At 42.4% G+C, this 22352-nt stretch overlaps 1 protein-coding gene across 1 annotated transcript in view; it reads right to left on the bottom strand.

Annotated features, from left to right (window-relative positions):
* The window catches only part of SERINC5 (serine incorporator 5), a 1123885-nt gene that overhangs the window by 208581 nt on the left and 892952 nt on the right, over nucleotides 1-22352 (bottom strand). Inside the window, exon 10 of the mRNA XM_044063720.1 lies at nucleotides 11828-11867. Coding sequence (XP_043919655.1) covers nucleotides 11828-11867 — 40 coding nt within the window. The remainder of the gene's footprint in view (nucleotides 1-11827; nucleotides 11868-22352) is intronic.

Below are 22352 nucleotides of genomic sequence, written 5' to 3'. Positions count from 1 at the left end.
TGTGTGATAGGAGTTTGATACCTCTTGTACTGCCCACAGTTGTGAAAGTCACATTATTCTTGAACATTGGCACTAGTGTTTATAACTCATTAACCCGGAGTACCTTCTCATGACGCTTCTGTGCTTAATACTGAGCGCACCATGAGAAGATAGGAATTCCATTCTGTTAACCCCGAGTGCCTTCTCCCAGCGCAGTTAACTTTGTAGTCAGATAGTAACTCCACTGTTGAAAATTAAGTTGAAAAAGTAACTGAACTCTGTCAGTTACCTTGTCAGCTTAATTTTCAGCATAGAGTTACGTGGTGGTTATATTTGAGTTTTTGGAGAAAATTGGCTTGCAAGTCACTCTGTACTTTCTTCTCATAGCAAGACAATTTTTTATGCAAGCAAGCCGTTGTGTCCAATCACAGTCCACTTAACTCCTCTATCCCCTGACCTAAAATCCTTTGTTCAGTCCCAATAAATAAGGGTTCCAGCAGTAAAAGTTCCCTTTCTTTATCTTGCTTTTATAGAAATTACTGCTGGATCCCTCTAGTTATCCTGCTGATCACTTAACGAACCTGGGGAGTTTTGCTGCAGTTACGGGAAAAAAGACCTGCACCGGAGATCTATGTGCATTTTCAAAACAAACTGCAAGTCTCTTCTACAGACCATTTAATCTCTGATCCGTAAGGTAAGATAAGGTAACATGTTGCCCTGCTACTGCTTACATGGTCTTCTTGCTTTATGAGGACTGATTTTTTATCTGAACGGACTTCTACATGAGTTCTACTTGCTGCAGTGCTGTCTGTTTAAAATTTTCATGGCTTTATAATTCAGCTGCTGTGGCTTGCTTTCCTTTGCAGAAAATACTGGTATGAAGCTTGTAGTTGTATGCCTTATAGAATCATCATCGTAAGTCAAACAAAACAGAATTCAACTGTATCCTGTAGCACGTCATCGCTAAAATGCAGTCATTTTTTCCAACTTACTCATCGTTATAAAGCATATCTGATATACTAGCTGTTTTATTACGGATGAAAAATGCAGGTTATATAATTTTCCTTTGTAATTACAGCACCAGTTTATTTAATTGTTGTTTTCTTTAGGTGCTAAGTAATTAAGCATGTGGACAATTTTATTTTTGTAATAATGCATATAAAAAACTAACAAGAAGATTTGAGCTTTCCGTGTCTCTGTGCAGCTTTCCGTTGTAACCCACACTATTCCTCTGTCTGCAAAGCTGAATATTTCTGCTGTCCAAAGGTTTTTAAACAGTAGGAAAATGATAGCTAAACACATTTAAAAATATATGTTCTTCCAGTTGTATTGAGGAGTGGAATCTGGTTAGAGACGTGCATGTCTTCGTCCACTGACTCAGGAAGCGGTAATGGGCTATATACCCATCCATTGTCATGGTTACCTCTGACAAAACAGCATAGAGGTGAACACCAAACTGTGCCTTTTTATCGATCTATGCTTGGGCGCTACAAGTGAAAAAGGTTCCTGCAGAATTTATTTGTGACATGCAGAGAGTCTCTGCATTAAATTCTCTGCACGGCTGTTTTTTTAATACACATTTTCGCTGGAGACAGATATACATATAAATACAGACGTGCAAATAACTTAAAATAATATTAACAGACTGTTTTATGGCTAAGGTCAAATTCCTGTATGCAGGCTGCCCATTATTTTCTGAGACTGCCGTGAGTTTAATCAATGTTTTACTGAAAATATTTGTTACGCGCCTTGCGATCCAGCATCTCTTGGCATTGCCTTTTATGTCATATGAAATAAGTTCCGGGTGCCAGTTACAGTAACATAGATGGTATCAGGACAGTCTAACTGTGAATGCTGGAACCTGGAATACTACCACTGTTCTACAAATTTTACGTGGGCTATGGGTAAAGCTTGTTTATATTGGTGATCGGGTTGACATACAACCCCATGTCTTTTAGCAGAGTAGATTCTGTGCTTTTTAACAACATAACAGCCACAGATGAAAAATGTAATGTGAAGTACATAAGCAACTACAAAAAAGACTGAACCAGAACGTTAAATCCACAACACTTTCCACGTGATTGATAAATCACATTGAATGTGTTGTGGATTTAACGTTCTGGTTCAGTTTTTTTTGCAGTGGATTTTAACCGTTTTTCATAACCCGTTTTTCCTAAGTACGTAAGCAAGCTTTTTATAAGAAAGAAATGCTAAATTAGCACTGCTATTAAGCGAATAGTTGGAGCATGAATGAGTGATTTACATTTCAGCAGTAATCGTATCAATAATATTAGTGCTTTGGTGAGAGAGAAAATGTGAAGGGCACTAAGTAGAGGGTAATGGATAACTGTCAGATAAATCAGAGGCAGAAATGCCCAATATCCGAGAGCAGGGGTAATTAGTAGTGTAATTACTTGTTACACTGTTTGAAGCGTCGCAATCAGGACTGTCATAAGTAGGCTACCCTTCCTTACAAATGGTATGAATTCCCAAGGAAGACTGTATTGGGGGGGGGGGTACCACAACATCTACGACAGACTTGAAATCCTTTGTGCGGTATGGGGAGCCATTTAGAAACACGATGTACACAGAGGAGGTTTACCTGGTTGCCATAAGTAACCAGTGCCTAAAGCTCTTGACAAAAGTGTTGACAGGGAGAGCATTTCATAGTCTTGGAACAACCATGCTACAAGATCCTCCTGTAGTATGGGCTTAGCACTTTCTTGATAAATTTAATTTGATGATCTTATTGATCGAGAGAAGGTGAACTTATAAAGCAACGAGTCAGGCCAGGTGCCTGTAGGGATGTTGCAGAGACCTGCATGCTGTTGCTGTAAGCACTGTGATGCTTAAAATTTTGGTTATTTGGGGATAGAGAGTAACAGTGGAACTCTCCATCCTTGGTCCTAGTGACAAATTTAGCCTGGCTGTGGCATAAGCATAAAAGATTAATTTGCAGTTTCTTCAATGCTGTATAGTGATCTTCTCTCGCTTTGTGGAAACATACTTGGGCCTTCCCTCAAAACTATAACAAGGTGTGTTGGTACCTATGGCAATGCTCCCATTAACAGTCCCCCTTCCAGCAGAAATGCCCCCTTTTTATGGGATTTTAGGCAAATCAATGACCTATAATGTCTGAGGCATCCCTTGATAATCTTTCAGTGAGGTACCTCTGTGAACAGATCAGAGCAGAGGAGGAGCTGTTGTCCAGGCAGACAGAGGGTGGTTGAAAACACTGGATCTTACTAAATCTTGCATAATGGCCCAAAGTGCAGAAATTTCGCAGTGGTTCTGTTACTTGTTGCATGGGTTGTATACGAGCTGCTGTGTATCTGCAACTTGGCTGGCATTTTATCCGGTCCTTCCTGCTGCATCACTCTGGTCATACAGCAGGCAAAGTTGTCTCCCATATAGTAATCTTTTTCTGAATGATATTCTTTCAGAATCTGTTAAATCATATACGTAGACTTTTTTGTTCAGGAAAGTCAGTTATTTTAAGTGACGGGATAGTTAAGTGTTGAAGTATTTGGGTTTTGGATCCTAACTATATGGACTCAATTTTTCAGTCGGTTAACTAGTTAAGACTTAGTTGCAAGTATGAACTGTCGGGCATCAGGGAGCTATGTGTTTTAGTTTGAGTTTGCTTTTATCCTGCTAGGTGCTGCACCTCCTACTTTTGACCATGATTTTCTTCCTTGTGTTACACAGCCTATTGATATTGTGATTCCACCAGGGTGGCTGTTTTATTTTTGTTTTTGTTTAGCTGTTGGGTTGCATGGTCAGTGTTTCCAATAATGCATGGGTTTCATGGGTCATACGAGTGTTCAAAATGATTCTGGATGCCAGTGCTCAAACTGATGCTATGCTGAAACCAAGCATAGCGGGTTTTTTTGCATCTGAATGTTGGCATTGCTCGACCAGATATTTTGTCCAAATTAGGAATTGTGTCAAACCATTTCCTTGCTGACCTTTTCAAACAAGACCAGCAGGTTCTCTATGCATGCCCTACCTTTCAAAAAAAGGTTAGAATAGCTGGAGCCATGTCAGACTCCAAACCAGTTACAAGTGGCGTCCCACAAGGCTCAGTCCTGGGACCGCTCTTGTTCGGTATATATTTCTCGGAGGTACAGGCCAACATGGAAGGACTGTGGCTGACCAAGTTCGCAGATGACTGCAAACTGGGCGCCATAATAGACTCTCCAGCTGACACAAGCATCCTCCAAAAGGGCCTCATAGAAACAGACAACTGGTACCAGAGCCATGGCCTCGAGCTAAACGCCAAAAAGTGTATAGTCATCCCCTTTGGCAAAAACAAAGTGCCCACAAATTACCACATAGGTGGTAATCCATTAAGTACAGAAGAAGTAATTAGGGACCTGGGGACCCAAGTTGATAGCAATCTCTCATTTGACAACCACGTGGCCAAAGTGGTTAGAAAAACATTTTATATAGCCCACCTAATCATGAAGGGATTCACATCTAGATCAGGGAGGTCATCGTGCCTCTTTACTCATCCCTCATCAGGCCCATAATTGAGTACAATGCCCCTTTTGGGATGTACCTTACCAGACACCTGCAGCAACTGGAAAGACCCCAGAAGTACCTCACCAAGAGGATCAAGGGGCTCAAACAGATGCCGTATGCTGCCCGGTTAAAGAAACTCCAGTTCTACTCAGTGGCATACCGCCTGCTCAGAGGCGATCTGTGCCTGACGTATAAAGCCATGTCCAACCCGGAATTAATGGACATGCTGCACCTCAGAAAATCCAAATCCCATCGAGCTACGCGCTTGAGGGACTTGAACCTCAGCACTGAAATAAATAGGACATGCTGGAGGGACAGATTCATAACCCAGAGGCTCCCTTCACTCTGGAATAAAATCCCAGTCCAGGTTAGGCAGAGTCCCTCTGACTCTCTTCAAGAGGAATCTTGATGAGTGGATGGGAGATCGTAGGTTTACCCCGGGTATCACTTCTGTGTCACTGTTAGACAGAGGCACAGTATACTAACCTTGAAAAAGGGCATAGCAAAATTAATTTAATATGGGTGGCGAAAGCCATACACACTCTGGCTAGGCTTATAAATGCCCTAGGGCAGATAGCCTAGTATGAACCTATGAAAAACCAAACTGGGTTGAGTCCAGTGTATGAAAGTTTCCTGTGTCATCCGTGATAATTTATATGATATTTTTTTCCATGGATTTGCATATCAGTGTCATAGTAATGAGTTTGTACTTGTCAAGATCCACTGATGGTCTACCCTTGGGCAGAGCAACAACCATTGCAGTCTACCATTCTTATGGGAAGAAGCCTGTGCAGATGTTATGGTTGAATTGTTATACGAGTGACCCTCATATATCATATTACAAGATATTTAGGAGGCATCCCTGGATAATCTTGTAGTGAGGCACTTCTGTGAACTTTTCAATTGTTGTATAATCCTGGTGAAGTACATTTGTGGCTATCCCTGGCCTGGGAGGCCAAACTTGAACTCAAATTTGGCTTTAGTAGACTATTTGCCCTCCGAGTTGTTTGTTTGTTTGAGAGTGCTTTTATCCTGCTGGGTGCTGTACCTCCTAATTTCTCCCATGATTTTCCACCTGTTATTCAGCCAATAGATTATGTGATTCCACCAGCGTTGTTTGTTTTTGAGTTAGTTCTGTACTACTTCCTGGTGGGTACAGCTGCCTCTAATATTGTAACCAGAGGGATGGTTAGGTGAGAACATGAATTACTACTATTTGGATTAATTCATAGATGGATCAGCCAGATAAAGTCTGACATTTTGGCTTGGCTTATTGCATTTCTGATTATGCTCAGTAGTTGCCTGAGACAGATACAGGTCATTACTTGCTGACTACTCCCAGCATGGAGCTACCATATATTTCAGGAATTGTCCTTGGGTTTGTTAGTGATGTGTGCAATTTAGGTGGGAGGAAGGTATCAGTGACATCTAAGTGTTATGCTATTTTACTGAATTACTCAAGTCTTCTCCTTACTGACAATGAGTCTGTTACATAGCTGCACAAGGTAATATAATGAATGCCTACTCAACAAGTTATGTGCAGCAATTATCACCTGTGTCTGAGCATGCAAAGCTTTGCAGTAATGAAATGCAGCTCATTAACACATTAAACAATAAGTGCAGTTACAATATAGCACTGAGTCGTTATCACTTTTCAGGTAAAACTCTCAGCAGCTGTCACTGTTATTCACATAAGTACAAGTCGTTATCACATTCATGAATGCACAAGCCAGATTTGGGTTATTCTCCACTTGGAGTCATTGCAATGCCAAACCCTAAGCTATCCCATCACAGAAGCTTGTGTTGGAGGGTGCATTGCAGGGGGCATACCCAGCCAGCATGGCTCTTGTGATCCACCTGGATCGCAGTTGGGAACATGAAGACTCTTCAGCTCCGTCCCATAGTGCTGCTGTCCTAGGTACGCATGGGCTTGGGGGTGCCACTGTGATGCAGTGTTTCCCTCTGGCAAAGGACACATGCAAAAAGACAAAGCCTGGGTCAGTCTTGGTCTTTTCATATGCTGTCTTGCTGTAGCTCTCCACTCAGTCTGCCTCCCTTCAGGTGCAGTAATTGTACATAGGTCAGGGCAAGAGGGTTTACATTAGCTCCCCCTTTCACTCCTTATGGCCATTGCCGAAAGGACCGATGTACATGGAAAAGGCAGAGTGCTGGCATTGCATGGAATCAGGAGTCATTGCTGCTACCAGCAGTCTGAGTGGGTAGTATGGGACACTTCAGATGCCTAGGAGCTGAAGCCCCATGCCTGTCCTCAGCATATTAGTGGAGTGGCGGTCCTTACCCTGCTTTTTCCATTTGCATGTGCCCTTTCTGGGCCCCCTTCTCAGTCAGTATGTAATCTGTTGTTTTCTACCTATGCAGCGTCATCATCACTCATGTAATTTATGAACAGAATAATGACCCTGTGGATAGGAGTAAAGATTTGATGGACTAACCAGGTAATGCATATGATGTACATATATATGTAGTCCTCCAATACATCTTTCAAACATCAGTAGTAATCTGTTTGCATTTTCTTTCCTGTGCAGGTTCGTCCACCTTCTGACATTGACATGTCTTCACGCACAGGAGAAAGACAACTGAGTGTGGGTATGTGGCCATTCCTACATTCACTGGGCTGCCACCCATGCCTCCGTAAGTGAACACCACTACAACTTGAGCTTTCCGACATCTATTGTGAAGGTATACTGGATTGCAAAAAGAGGTATGCATTGCAGCAGAGTACTGCAGTTGTTGGAAGAGAAGTGTTCCATCTACCCTGAACCCGACATTCTTGTGCTGCACATCGGAGGGAATGATGTCAACCACTCGGAAGGCTACGGTTTGAAATCAGAGGAATTTTTGAACATGCAGTCATGGTGGCCATGTTGTCATTTGGTGTGGTCTGACATAATTCCTTGTCAGATATGGAAAACAGCAAGCAGTCAACAGGCAGCGCATAAGGCCAGGCGTTTACAGACTGGGTTCATGCATGGCTTGATGCACAGGATCGGTGGATCTACAATCTGCCATGACAGCATCAACGCAGAAGATGTTCACCTGGTTCAAAGGGATGGCGTTCACCTAAATGAAGACTGCATCACATTGTTCTTGACTGACCTCCACAATGGCGTGCGGAGAGCTATGCAGGAAAGGTGACATGAAGCTTGTGCCAAGAATGGTAAATGCCCGTGACCAAGTACGACCAGTATGGTAAGTAAAACTCTATCATAGGTTCATAGGTTCGTACTAGGCTATCTGCCCTAGGGCATTTATAAGCCTAGCCAGAGTGTATGTGGCTTTCACCACCCCTTTGGATGAGAATACTACGCCCTTTTACGGTTTAGTTTGCTATGCCTCTGTCTAGTAGTGACACAGAGATGACCCCTGGGGTAAACCTACGATCTCCCATCCACTCGTCGAGATTTCTCTTGAATAGAGTCAGTGAGGGGCTCTGCCTAACATGGACTGGGATTCTGTTCCAGAGTGTGGGGAGCCTCTGGGGTTATGAATCTGTCCCTCCAGCACGTCCTATTTATTTCTGTGTTGAGGTTTAAGTCTCTTGTTCTCGTGGCTCTGCTGGATTTGGATTTTCTGAGGTGGAGCATGTCCATTAATTCTGGATTGGACATGGCCTTGTACGTCAGGCACAGATCACCTCTGAGTAGGTGATATGCAACTGAATAGAGCTGGAGTTTTTTTCAGTCGGGCAGCACATGACATATGTTTAAGACCCTTTATCCTCTTGGTGAGGAACTTTTGGGGTCTTTCCAACTGCTGCAGGTGTCGGGTGAGATACATCCCAAATGGGGCATTGTACTCAATCATTGGCCTGATAAGAGAAGAGTACAGGGGCACAATGACCTCTCTTGATCTAGATGTGAAACCCTTCATGATAAGGTGGGCAATATAGAAGATCTTCCTAACCACTTTAGCAATGTGAGTGTCAAATGAGAGGTTACTGTCAACCTGGGTCCCTAGGTCCCTGATTACCTCTTCCGTATTTAATGGATTACCACCTATGTGGTAATTTGTCGGTACCTTGTTTTTCCCAAAGGGTATGACTATACATTTTTTGGCGTTCAGCTTAAGGGCCATGGCTCTGGCACCAATTATCCGTTTCTATAAGGCCTCTCTGAAGGATGTTTGTGTCCGCTGGAGTATCAATTATGGCACCCAGTTTGCAGTCATCTGCGAACTTTGTCAGCCACAATCCTCCTATGTTTGCCTGTACTGAAAATAAATGCCGAACAAGAGGGGTCCCAGGACTGAGCCCTGTGGGACACCGCCAGACTGGCTTAGAGTCTGACATAGCTCCAGCAACTCTGACCCTGTGGGTTCTGTCCTTGAGCCAGTTTGCAACCCATCTTGTGACATATGGGTTTACATTTAAGCTGGTGAGTTTGCTATGATGCCCGAGTGGGGTATTGTGTTCATGTAAAATATGATATTTTTCTGCATTTGGCAATTAACTATGGTAAGCAGCTGGTGAAGATGCTGACAAAGAACTGTTTCAGGAGAGTGCTACCACGTACAATCAAAGTCAGTAACCATCCTGCAATACTTGTTTTTTTATTATGCTTTTATCAGGCATGTGTAAAGGTTACATGAAAGGAAGGGCTTAGTAATACAGAACTTGATCTCTAAGGTCCATTGCTGAATGGACACATGTAAAGATAAAAGGCATAGGTAAGGCAGACAGCTGACACCGAAGGAGATCGTGAGACTGTAGTGGTATCAGCTAACTGAGTGTGTAGGCAGCACAGGTATCAGACACATCAGATGGCCTTGCATGCCACTGAAGTCCCATGTCTGTCCTGGGTTCATTAGTGGAGTGGCGATCCTTACCTTGTTTTTTTCTCTTTACATGTACCCATTCAGCAGTATGTTGGCTACACCAAGAATGTGTATATTTACAATGATATATGTGTCTGCATGGTAAAAGACCTGTGTCTGTGTACTGTACACATGTACAGATATCAGAGTTTGACTTAGGTTATGGAAATTATGAATATTTTCATATTTTGGTAACTTTGCAATGGAGCTTCTCAATGTGCTAAGTAATATCTCATTTTGAAGACAGTATTCATAGTTCCAACATGGTAAAAGAACCATGTCTGTATGTCATACACATGTACAGATATCAGTTTGTTTATGACTTCGGTTATGGAAATTATGAAATTTTTCATATTTTAGAAATAACTTTGCAAGGCAGCATCGCAATGCGCTAAGTAATACCTTATTTTGAAGACCGTGTTACTCCTTACAACATGGTAAAAGAACTGTGTCTGTGTACTGTACACAGGTACAGATATCACAGTTGTTTGGCATTGAGGGATTATGAAAGTATACATTTCCAATACTTCTCATTATGATGCCCATATCTTTGCATGGGAGCATGGTGATGACACAAATGATGCATCATTTTGAAGAGGACACTGAGCCACACAACTTCTACACTGATATGTAGCCTCCGTTACAGATGATGAGATATTATAATTTATTTATGAATTATGAGACACAGTATATTAATCACATTTCTGTGAATATCTCCGAAAAGGAGCATCACACAGCAATGGTTAAGGTATCATTTTAAAGCATATATTCACACAAACAAATTAAAAACAAATTTTATGGGTCTACGTGGTACATTGACCAAAATATTGTGCTTTGCTTTTCCAAAAAGACAAAAATATGCACATTATCATAATTCCTTGCCAAATATTTAACAATGAGTTTGATATGCACTATCAACATTTATACCAATGGAAAGGTCAGTGTCTGCTGAACAACTTTCATATTTACATTTTTTGTCTAGCTCTTATAGTTAAAGAGTTATGTACATTTGTTTTCTGTATGGTATTACAAATGGATTTTCTGAAAATAAGCTCAGGCTGCACTGTTGTTCCTATGGCGGAATTAAGCAGGCAGGTTTTTCTGAGCTGCTCCGGAGTGAATGAGTTAACCATCTGTGATAAGTCTTTCTCTCCATACTGCTACAAGTACCCTCAAGAGCCATTTTCCCCCATCTCACCCAGCATCTTGATCACATCTGCTGTGACCTCATTTGAGCCTGCTGCTTTCCCCGACTTAATTTTCCTTAGTGCTGTTCTTACTTCTTCTAGGGTTGGCTCCTCCTCATCTCTCACCGTAGGTGGTGTCTGGAGCAGTACAGCTTCTGTGGGGTTTTTTTCATTCACAAGCTGCTGGAAGTACTCCTTCCATCTGTCTTTGATGCCCTGTGGACAATTGAGCAGGTTGCTGCTAGCATCCCTTATGAAGGGTGTCCATCTTCTTTATCTTTGTCTTTGCCTTGCAACCCGATACAGTTTCTTTGTGCCAGAAGTTGGCAGAGTGCTTCTGATGCTTGTTCTTTGCTACTGCAACTCCTCTCTTAACCTCTTAGTTAGCTAACCAGCATTCCTTCCCAGCCTGGTCTGTCTCGTCTGTCTCTCAATTTTTCCTGCACTTCTCCTTTCTTTTGATGACTTCCTGGATTTCTGCATTCCATCACCAGCTTTTCTTTCTTTTGATGACTTCCTGGATTTCTGCATTCCATCACCAGCTTTTCTTATGTACCTTACTTCTATACCTAACTCAGCCACATAGCTGTTCTGTTATCCTCACACATGCTGTTTTGAGCCGCTGCCATTCTTCTTCAATTCCATCTATTTCATCTTCTTCTTGATGTGCTAGAGCACTGAGTAATTCCTTCAACTATTGTGCTTTCTCTCCAGTCAACTTCCTGGTCTTTAGCCTGGTCTCTGTTGACCACAGAGCCTTCTCTTACCACTGCTTGCAGCTGGTTGTGGCAATAAGTGATTTATGATGTGGGCCGACTGTTTCACTGGGGATGACTTTGCCATCGCTGATTCCCCCCCCCAGTGTCCTTTCTTTACCAGAAGTCTACTTGAGTTGCATGTTGGCCACTGTCGTATGTGCTCTCTCTTTCTGAATCACATGTTAGCAACCATCTAGCCATCTGCCATACAAAAGCCTAGAATGACGTCTCCTTTATTAATGTTGTCACACCCAAGTGGACACAAGCAGTCCTCATATCCTGTTCTGTCTGTCCTGATATGTGCATTCAGGACACCCATTATCAACACCAATTCCTGCTGTACTACTTTATCCAATAGGTCCTGCAACTGCTGTCTGAATGAACTCTTTTCCTCACTATCACAACCCTGCTGTGGTGAATAGGCGGAGATTATGAATATCGCTCTATCAGAAATGCGCACCAACATATATGCATAAATCTATGGAAACAAAAATGAGGTCTGAAGATATATGATGTTTTAAAGTAGGATTAAAATGCATTTCTTACCATTTTCATCTGGTTCGCAGCAAAAGCAGCAACGGGCTACCTGCCAAATAGATAAAATATCATTGATATTCTGAAAACAAAGTGAATGACAATGGTATAACAAATGTATGCAAAAAAATGGTACTTATTAAATATGGAACATTTGTTGAATACTCAATGAACAGTCTGTCTAAAGAAACAACCATGCTGCAAGGTCCTGGTCAAACTTATGAAAACTGACAAAAAAAATTAAGCATTGCTCAAGTCATGAGTTTGGTAATTAACATTTCTGCCCCTGTTCTCCATACATGTTTTATGACCACTCCCATGAAAAAAGAAGGTGAAATTTTGCATCTTGCTCTTAATGCAGCTCAAGTGAAGTGTTAGTCTAGACTGAAAATAAATCACAGACTGGATTTAAGAAATGTAACTGTCTCAGTTCAATCAATCAGTTATATATAGGATAATTACTTCAGTAACTAACAATAATGCTTCACTAATTTGTAAACAAAGATGAAGAATATTTTGCTACAGGACTCCAACTTATAACAGTACTGCTGCGTAGTTTTTATCCCAAACCCCCCCAAAGTAATGTCTCCCCCTATTTCCACCTAATCAGCTCATTCATTCCTCTGAGTGTGATAAGGCTTATTTACAGGCTCAGCGAGAAGTCTACAGTCCATTCATTGTTGGACTGAGATCAAGCCAAACAGGCAATTAATTCCTTGGGACATGAGTTTGGGTTTAGGAAATGGCTACTGTGGGAGTTGTGCAAGTCCCAACTCCATCCCTGTAGCATCTGGTGACATTCTGCACAATGATGCTGTTGCTCTACGGAATCTTCCAGCTAGAGCTCCTCCCACCTGGGATCTCTCTGTAATCAGGCTTTTATCCTTCTATGCCATAGGGCCAGGCCAGCATACTTCCATTTTAAAATGTAATTTCATAACTCATGTGCAGAGTCATCTTTTGGAAAAGAACTGTATAGTGACAGGGATATTGTTCATGATGTTAAGCAGCAAAGTACAGTTTTGTACCTACCATAAATGTAGATGTTCGAGTGTCTTCACTGCTGCAGTTATTACACTTGGGTTATCCTGCCGTCAGACGGTCCCGCAGTTGACCAGAGTTCCAAAGTCTTGGTCCGGCGTTGGTTGCTGTCGCTTCTTCCCTGACATCAGTGCATCAGTGGTATATAAGATGCAGCCGACGTCATTTTCTTCAGTTTTTCTTGCCCCAGATGTCAGGTGCCCCCAAATTGGTAGGCAATACACATTGCTAATAAACTATACAACAAGGTAAAACAAAACCTTCATATACCAGCAAATACACCACATAGGTAGTACAGGGTAGAGAGGTATAGATTAGTTCCAGCTTAGAAAGAGGGGATGGCGGGTGGGTAACCAGGACTGCAGCAGTGAAGACACTCGAACATCTACATTTATGGTAGGTACAAAACTGTACTATGTTCATCGTGTTTCACTGCTGCAGTCATTACACTTGGGTTGAATCCCAAAGCTGAGTTAGGGTGGCTGGCTCTATAAAGGATTTGGGGCGGCTAAGAGGCCCTACAGCACTGCAGTGGCAAAGCCAGCTCTGGATCTGGAATAAAGAGGCAAGTGATAATGCTTGGTAAAGGTATGCACTGAACTCCAAGTTGCAGCTTCCAAGATATCTTTGGTAGGTACTCCTCTAAGGTAGGCAGTTGAAGTGGCTGTTGCCCTGGTGGAATGTGGCCTAATATTACTAGGTACAGGTTTCCCATGCTGTGTGTAGCAGAACCGGACACCGTGTCCTATCCACTTTGAAATGGTCTGCTTTGAAATAGCCTTACCCTGTGATCCTGCAGTATACGCTACAAACAATTGCTCAGTCTTTCTGAAAGCTTTAGTTTTGTCCAAGTAGAAACATAATTGCCTGTGTATGTCCAAGGAATGCAGAAGTCTCTCCCCTTTATTCTGGGGATTTGGATAAAAAGCTGGCAAGTGAATAGTTTGGTTAAGAACCACACTGGATACCACCTTAGGCATAAATGAAGGGCTTGTTCGTAAATAAACCCTGTCTTGGTGAAAAATGATGAAAGGCTCCACTACCATTAGTGCCTGTAACTCTGAGACTCTTCGTGCTGAGGTTATTGCCAGAAGCAGAGCAGTTTTCCATGATACATATTTTAATTCTGCTGAATTAGCTGGCTCAAAAGGAGGTAAGGTTAGTTTTTCCAAGACAAAATTGAGGTCCTAAGTTGGTGTTGGTGCTCTCCGGGGCGGTGTTATGTTTTTAGCCCCTCTGAGGTACTGTTTTAGCAATGGATGAGAGAAAATAAGAGGATCTGTGTTGTAATGAGCCGAGATGGCAGAGGCATGGATCTTAATGGATGAAAAAGATAGCCCTTTGTCCAGCATCTCAGTTAAGTATTGTAATATCTGAGGAATATTTGGGACAAGAGGGTCAAAGCTTTGAGCCTGGTTCCAGGCACAGAATCTCTTCCACTTCTCTGCATAAGATTTCCTGGTGCTAGGCCTCCTGGCCTCCAAAATGACATCCATAACAGCTTTAGAGAGAGGTGTTGTCTGCTTGACTAATGAATCAGGTTTTAAGGTTTTGAGCTGACTGTGCAGGAGCTGATTGTTTTGTTGAGTTAGAAGGTGCGGAGTTTGAGGTAAAATCCATGGTTGGCCTTGAGCTAAGTTCTTTAAGATTGGGTACCAGTGCTGGCGTGGCCAGTCTGAGGCAATCAGGATCATCTGTGTTTTTTCTTGTCTGACTTTTAGGAGTACCTTTGAAAGGAGAGGCAGTAGCGGGAAGGCATAAACTTTTAGGCTTTTACAGCTGAACGAGAGAGTATCTACCTTCCATGCTTGTGTGTGATAAGTCCTTGTGCAGAATTTTTTGTAGTTGGCAATTCTTTGGGGAGGCAAAGAGATCTATGTCTGGGCACCCCCATTTCTGCGTTATCATACTGAACACTTGTGGATTTAATTTCCACTCGTGAGGATCCATGATGTTTCTGCTTAAGTCGTCTGCCAGAGTGTTTTTCTTTCCTGACAGGAATTGTCCTTGTAGATGAATTTGATAGGCTAGAGCTGTGTCCCACAAGGTCATGACTTGTCTGCATAGGGGATAAGAATGAGTGCCCCCTTGTTTGTTTATGTACCACATAACTGTGGTGTTGTCTGTCTTTAGTAATAGTTGTCCTGGATACAGAAGGTCCTTGACAGCTGTTAGGGCATTTTGTACAGCCAACATCTCTTTTTGATTGATGTGAAGATGCATTTGGTCTGCGGTCCACTTGCCCTGAATACATTTTCCTGCCATGTGTGCTCCCCAAGCGTAATACGAAGCATCTGTTAGTTTCTGCCTGGCTGTGGGTAGAGTGAAAGGCTGCCCCTTGTTGAGGTGACATGCCTGTGCCTACCACTGAAACTCCTGTTGTAGGCAGGGAATTAGTGGTATTACTGTTTCCAAACTGTGACAATGCTGAGTTCACACACTTTTTAGGTACCATTGTAATTTCCTCATATGCAGTCTGGCATATGGAATTAGTAGTATGCAGGATGCCATGAATCCCAAGGCCTGCAGAATTTTTCTTGCAGGGAGTTGGGTCTTTGTTGCCATCAATTGAAAGTACTGAATCAGTTGTCCTTGCTTGTCTGGCGTGAGATAAGCCATCTGGGCCATAGTATTTAAGATGGCACCCAGGAATATTATCTCTTGTGAGGGCACTAGTTTTGACTTCTTTTCGTTTACTGTGTACCCTAGGCAAATTAGCAACCCTTTTACAAATGCCAGATGCTTTAGAAGAATGTCCTTGCTCTCTGCTTGAATAAGGCAGTCGTCCAGGTATGGATATATTTGAATTCCTTTTTGTCTGCAAAATGCAATTACTGGTGCCAGGCACTTGGTGAAGACCCCGGGCGCAGTAGATAAGCCAAAGGGCAGTGCAGAGAATTGGTTATGCATTGAACCAGCTATGAATCTGAGGTATCTTCTGCAATTTTGTCTGATAGGGACATGCAAGTATGCCTCTTTGAGGTCCAAAGTAACAAGCCAAGCCTTCTTGCCCAGCATGAGAAGAAGCTGCTGTAGTGTCAACATTTTGAATTTCGGAACATCCAGGTAAGTATTTAGAGTAGAAAGGTCTAGTACGAGTCTCCAGGCTTTGTCCTTTCTGGGTACCAGAAAAAGTCTTGAGTAAAATCCTTGTCCTTTTTCCTGTTGTGGCACTTTTTGAATAGCTCTCATGTCCATGAGGGCTGTAATTTGTTTTTGTGCCTCTGCCCATTGATTTTGTGGCAGATCTGGCATTCCTTTTAGCCTTGGTAGAGTGTGAAAGTGGAACCTGTAACCTTGAGACACAATATTCAGAACCCATTTGTCTTGGGTGATTATATGCCAATTTTGAGAAAAAAGTGCAAGTTTTCCCCCTAAGGGAGTTGCCAAAAGGTAAGTGCTTGGCATTCATAGGTTCATACTAGGCTATCTGCCCTAGGGCATTTATAAGCCTAGCCAGAGTGTGTTTGGCTTTCACCACCCATTTTAAATTAATTTTGCTATGCCCTTTTTCAAGGTTAGTTAGGAAGGGGGAAGTCATTGGGACTGTTTCCTGTAAGGTTGTGACTTGTCTTCACCTTCTTTTGGGGGTTGGTGCACCCCACTATCGTGGTCTGTATGAGCCTTGGGGCTGATATCTTTCTCTTGGGCATCTGTATCTGCCTCTTTGTGGTCTGTCTGACACTGGAAAGGACCAATTCTTTGAAGGCCAATTTCTTCTAAATCTAGGTGGCTGTACCTGTAAGAAATCCTTCACCGTTTGCATAGATTTTGCCTTATCCTCCATTTTCCTTAACACCAAATAAAATATCCTGCTGTAAAGGAGCATCCAATAATTTAGCCTTAACATGATCAGGTAAACCTTGTTCTTTTAACCAAGCATACCTTTGAATCACAGATCATGTAACGGCTGCTCTATAAGAAGCCTCTAGTGAATCAAAACCACATTGCAGAGTATGTTTGCCCACTTGTTCAGCTGCATGCAATAACTCCTGCATTTCCTTATAGTCAGGTTGTTCTGAATTTGTAATAATTTTCTGCTTTAACAGAGACATTAAATATTGTTTGGTATTTAAGCATGTGGAACTGGCAATTTAAAGCTCTCACTGCTAAAGTTGCAGATGTGTAAACTTTCTTTCCCCATCTGTCTAATGCTCTAGAATCCCTGTCAGAGGGAACTGGATTCTTAGCCGTGGAAGCCTTTACCCCTTTGGGACCCTGGGAAATCTTTTTTTGGGTCAGCAACAGGGTTTTTATAAAGAAATTTGTGAGAGTCAGGGACTCTGTAGTACCTGCCTGGCTTGACTGGAGCAGGGGGTAAAAAATCAGGATTAAAACTGGATTCAGAGAACACATCATCCACAATATCTAACACTGGCGGAATAGCAAGGGGTCTGTGCTGAGGTAATAAAAGAAAATCTCTGAGCCTTTTCTTGGATTCTGAATAATCCTGGCCCTCCCAAAGGAAATGCTCCCGCATGGTATGTAAAGTTTCCTCAAAAGAATAATCCTCTGGAGGAGAGGCTGAAGGAATTGATTCTTCAGCATCAGAGCCCTTATAGTGGGGTAAAGAGTATCCCTGGTCTGAAGAGGAATCAGAGTAAATGGAAACCTGGTCAGAGGAATCATAGTCTGTATCCTGCCTAGGCCTTTTATCAGGAGGGGGATGGGTACCCCTAATCGGAGTAATTAAGTCTTCGGCTATTTTGAGCATCTGTTTTTTAGGCATGGAGGCCTGTCCAGGTGAATGCTTCTTTGTCTTTAATGGAGTTTTAGACTTGGCTGTAGTTTTTATGGTAATCTGTGAAGGTCTGAAAACACCCTCAGAAGCCGAGGCCTGCTCAGAGGCTCCGGACCCATCTGAAGGGTTAGTTTCCGTAGGCCCAACACCTAGAGTATCCAGAGGCCTAGACATCTCCACGTGGGAGTCGGAGGCGGCCTGTGGCTATGAGGTAGTGGGTGTCAGGGGCTGCAAAAGCACCTCACTGAGAACCGGCGACTGGCCTACAAGAGGCTTCATCGCCAGTTTTGGGCCTCGGATGCCTGTCCTTATCCTTGCCTTTCCGTTTTTTGTGTATTCTGGTCATCGGTTGTTCTGATGGCATGGTATAATTAAACCTTCGCCCAAAGTAATGGTGAGCAAAATCAAACCGACGTTTAATAGTGGGTTTGTTAAATCTAGCACAAAACCGACAACTAGTGACGTCGTGGTCTGGGCCTAGGCATGGAATACAGTAAGAATGAAAATCCTTATGAGGTATTCGCTTCCCACAAGAAATACAATTATTAACTTTTACTGACATTGGTCTGAGGTAAGAAAAAGTTTCCCCAACGGGGTGCTTAGCTTTATTGAAGACTTCGGTTCTGAAAATTCGAATTGAAAATCTCAGGAGTCGGCCAACCGGCACTTGCGAACTGCTTTTGCTTCGGGCACCGCGCGGCATGAAAGACTGAAGAAAATGGCATCGGCTGCATCTTATATACCCCTGGCGCACTGACATCAGGGAAGAAGCGACAGCAACTGATGCCGGACCTTGACTTTGGAACTCTGGCCTACTGCGGGACCGCCTGACGGCAGAATAACCCAAGTGTAATGACTGCAGCAGTGAAACACGATGATCATCACTGCAAGCTAATAATTTGGACCCGAAGTGTTGATAAGTTGGCACAGTTATGAACAAGCACAGGATTTTAAATTTGGGAAATATCAATAACTTTGGACTGCAATTATCTTCTGGGGGCTCTACCTGCTAAACAATGTCTGTGGATAGTTTTGCACAAATTACACAAAATACAGTTTTTTTTTGGGGGGGGGGGGGGAGTACTCAGTGTAACCACAAATATCTGAACAAGATCAGTTCTGCAGTATACTTCCTTACATAAAGGTTCACTGTAAATGACTTTCAGGACCTGCAGAAATGCCCTTTAAAGACTCATTAAGAATGTCAGCATGCAGGCTGTATAATCTTTTTGGAGGGCAAAAGGTCATCATCAAATAGTAAAGTCAGCTCCCCCCCACAGTACAACTTGGTAAATCATCAAGGTAGCAAAGGAACTCTTGTTTAGGGAGGTTATCCAAGGATGGAGACCACAGCCTGGATACCCAATTTCCTAACCAGCCTCCACTGGAGATGGGAGACCTCTAGGAACAAAGGGAATATAAGGTAGGAGCATGTCCCTACTGCAGGAATGACTCTTATTCAAAGATGTTTTGATTATGATGAATATCCTCTCATAAATGTACTATTTACCCTTGGGCTCCAATGAAAAGTGTCTTTGCCCAATCAAACTTTCCCAGCAAATAAACAAATAGGGTCACTGCTACAGTATAATTCATTAACAGTGAGGAGATTACTTAAGGAATCAGCTACCAAAGGGCAACTTCATCCTGGACTATGGAAGAAAGTTACAGCACATCTTAAAGAACTGCAATAGCAAAACTGCCTTTGTTTTAGGAATGTATGTCTGGACTGCAATGTTTTAAAAAGGAATGACTGATGGTCCACATTGGTGCTTCACAGAAATTTCCCTGAATATATTTCTGAAAAAGTCTGCTATGACAGCTGCTTTGGTGGATGATCAAATGAGTTTATTTGAACTCGGGTATGTTTTACCTTCCTGGATGACCAAATGAGTTTATCTGAATTCGGGTACGTTTTACTTTCCTGCCTTAAGACATGAAGTTAGCCCAAATAACTAAAAACCCTTGGTGTTGTTTATGTAATATCTTAGTCCCATGAGTGCATCCATTATGTATAGAATTCCTTCTCTCCTAACTTAGAAGGGACAGATAAAGCTGGTTTGACTCAAGGCAAATGCACTGAGACGACAATGGGCATGAAGGACTAGTCTGAAGAGTCGTACTATCCTCGAGGAAGACTACGAGCTTCCTTACACATAAAGGCTCACATGCGAGATATCCTGACAGAAGTGATGACCACTAGAAAGGTCTTCTAGGAAAGACACTTTGAAGCATCTGAACCTACTGCTCCCAAGGCAGGAGAGTAAGTTTCACAATAACAAAGTTCAAGTTTCCAAGGAAAGGGACTGGCCTCTTAGGAAGCTTAAACTGAAGAACTTCTTTCAAGAAAATTTAACTGTTGACTTGGAGTCATACAAGTCCAAAGGGAAGAAGGCCAAGATGGCTGACAAGTTGACCTTAATAAAGAGCTATGCAAACCCTTTGTCAAAGAGCTCCAGCAAGTACCTTAAAATAAGAGTATCAGATGTAGCTGCTAATTCTTAGCTACCAAAAGGCACAATAGACTGGTACACACTTGCATTTAGCTACCTAAATTTCCTGGTGTTAAGTTTACAGTCTCCTACAACACTAGGATCACCTTCAGGGAGAACAACTCCTTCAGCAGGACTATACTGAAATCATACATGTGGTTAAGTCTAAGGTTCGTGACACCTGAAGGCACAATTGACCTTCTTTGCAAAGTCAGGAGTGTGTAGTAAGATGCAAGTGGACAGGGATCCTTCTCTGCTCAGTTGGATTAGTTTAGAGAATAATAGCTGCCTTGCCCAAAGAAGTATTATTAAGATATACCTTGCCTGTTTCCTTCTTGCTTCTAACACTTTTGGAGGGAGTAGGAAAAAAGGAAAGACATGCAGAAGTGTCTGGTTTCAAGGAACAGAGAATGCACTCACTTCCCAGCCTTCCCCACATGTGAACCCTGAGCAGGACTTCCTTAACTGATGGTTGTTCTCAGACAGAGAAATATTACTACTGGGGCTCCCCACTTCTGCACTGCAGTCTGCAAACCCTTTATGTCGGACTACACAACACAATATAGCAAAAAAAAAAAAAAATGAAGAGAACTTTAAAGACAGTTTCTTTGCTTTCATTGTCATTATTTTTGGGATTCCCAACTGAAGCACTGCTCTGAAAATCTACATTACATAAATTATGACTATTTGAACATTACCAAGTTATTTTATACACTTGCATTTGAGCTCACTGGGCTACATTCCATGCACCTTTAGGTCCCCGTGTGTTCCCCTAAGTCAAGGTCCAAGTATTTTATGTCACAGTAGTCTGTCTCAAAACCACAAAAGGGAGTTCTGGACTCTCCTGACTTATTGCTCCCACTGTAGAGATTTCTTCTTAATACTGCATATAAGACATCTTTGATGTTTTAAAGGCCAACAGTGTTGTTTCCAAAGATTTTAAAAGTACTAGTGGATTTCTGTCATACTGAGCGTTATATTAAGGGACACATTAGGACTGTGAACAAAATGTATCCAGAGCTTTCTGGAAGCCTGTAATTGGGTACAGATTCTGTGGAATCCAAGAGAAGCAATGATGGAAGAAGGTTTTCATCCTAGGCAAGGCCAAATTGCCTGGCCTGCTCTGTTCCCTATCAGTACACTCTCGAAGGGTTTGGTAGAAGCTACATTTAGGCTTAACTTTTGCAGACTGAGTGCAATCCCCTGGTTTGTTTAAAAGAATATGGTGTGTTCATGGGACCTCTTGAACTTCTCTGAAGAGGAATGTATCAAGTAGTCAACTAGACAGGAATATTACATAGATACATACACACATCGGATCCCCTTTATCCTGAGGTGGGCAAACAATAATACAAAGTATTTGTTGAATTTGCTGAAGACTCTGGTAGCACTGAAGAGGCTAAATGGCAGAAACGTAAAGGGTTAGTGGGTGTTTCTTGCCACAAATCTGAAGAATTTCCTGTGGTCCCTGTGGAGGTGTAATAACAGTAGAATTGAGATTACAGGTACCTGTCAAACATATCATCCACTGTCACCAAGAAGGCATCTTTAGTAGTAAGGGGAACACAGTCTGCAGCATAAACATTATGAACTTCTTGTTCCATGGGTACTTGTTTAATTTGGAGAGGTCTAGAATGGGTCTTTATGGCCTACCACAGCTTGGTACCAAGGAGACATATCAACCCACATCCCTCTCCTGCTTGTGGACTCTTTCTATGGCTCACATTGATCAGCAGCTGATACTAAATGGGAAGGGCTAGACTTATTGGCTGTGCAGAAGGGGCTGTGCAGAAGGGAGTGCCATGCTCTCAAACTCTATTTTATAATCTGTAGAAAATCTTCCTTCCTCACCTGAAGGTCCAGGGACAGACCAGGGCAGTCTACCTTCAAGAAATGTCACTTGCTCAAGATGTAAGGTGGAAGAGGGGGTTTATCCACTGCCTTCACTGCCGGGTGGATATCCACTTCCCTGTCCCCCATGCCCTGCCAGCAAAACTACTACTATTTATTTATTTTCAAATGTTTTCTTTTGTCTGTGCAGCTCTGGCCTGGTATGCTTTCAACAGACAGACCATTGTTTAGTGGGGTAATTTCTGCCATACTTGAATAGTGATATGAAAAAATAAAGCTGGTTCACCAAAAGTACTGCTTTGCCTTTTTTCTTCCAGATCCTTTAAGATATCTTGGGAAGGAAGGACAAGCTACCACAGGTCTTTGCCTCAGGTTATACGGAGCACTTGACCCTTCACATCAGGGAAGTCTT

This window comes from Protopterus annectens, chromosome 2.part2 (assembly GCF_019279795.1).
Source record: "Protopterus annectens isolate FY-2018-M chromosome 2.part2, PAN1.0, whole genome shotgun sequence".
Taxonomy (NCBI): Eukaryota; Metazoa; Chordata; order Ceratodontiformes; family Protopteridae; genus Protopterus; species Protopterus annectens.
Note: the sequence above shows the minus strand (reverse complement) of the source record. Positions and strands in the feature narration are given on the sequence as shown.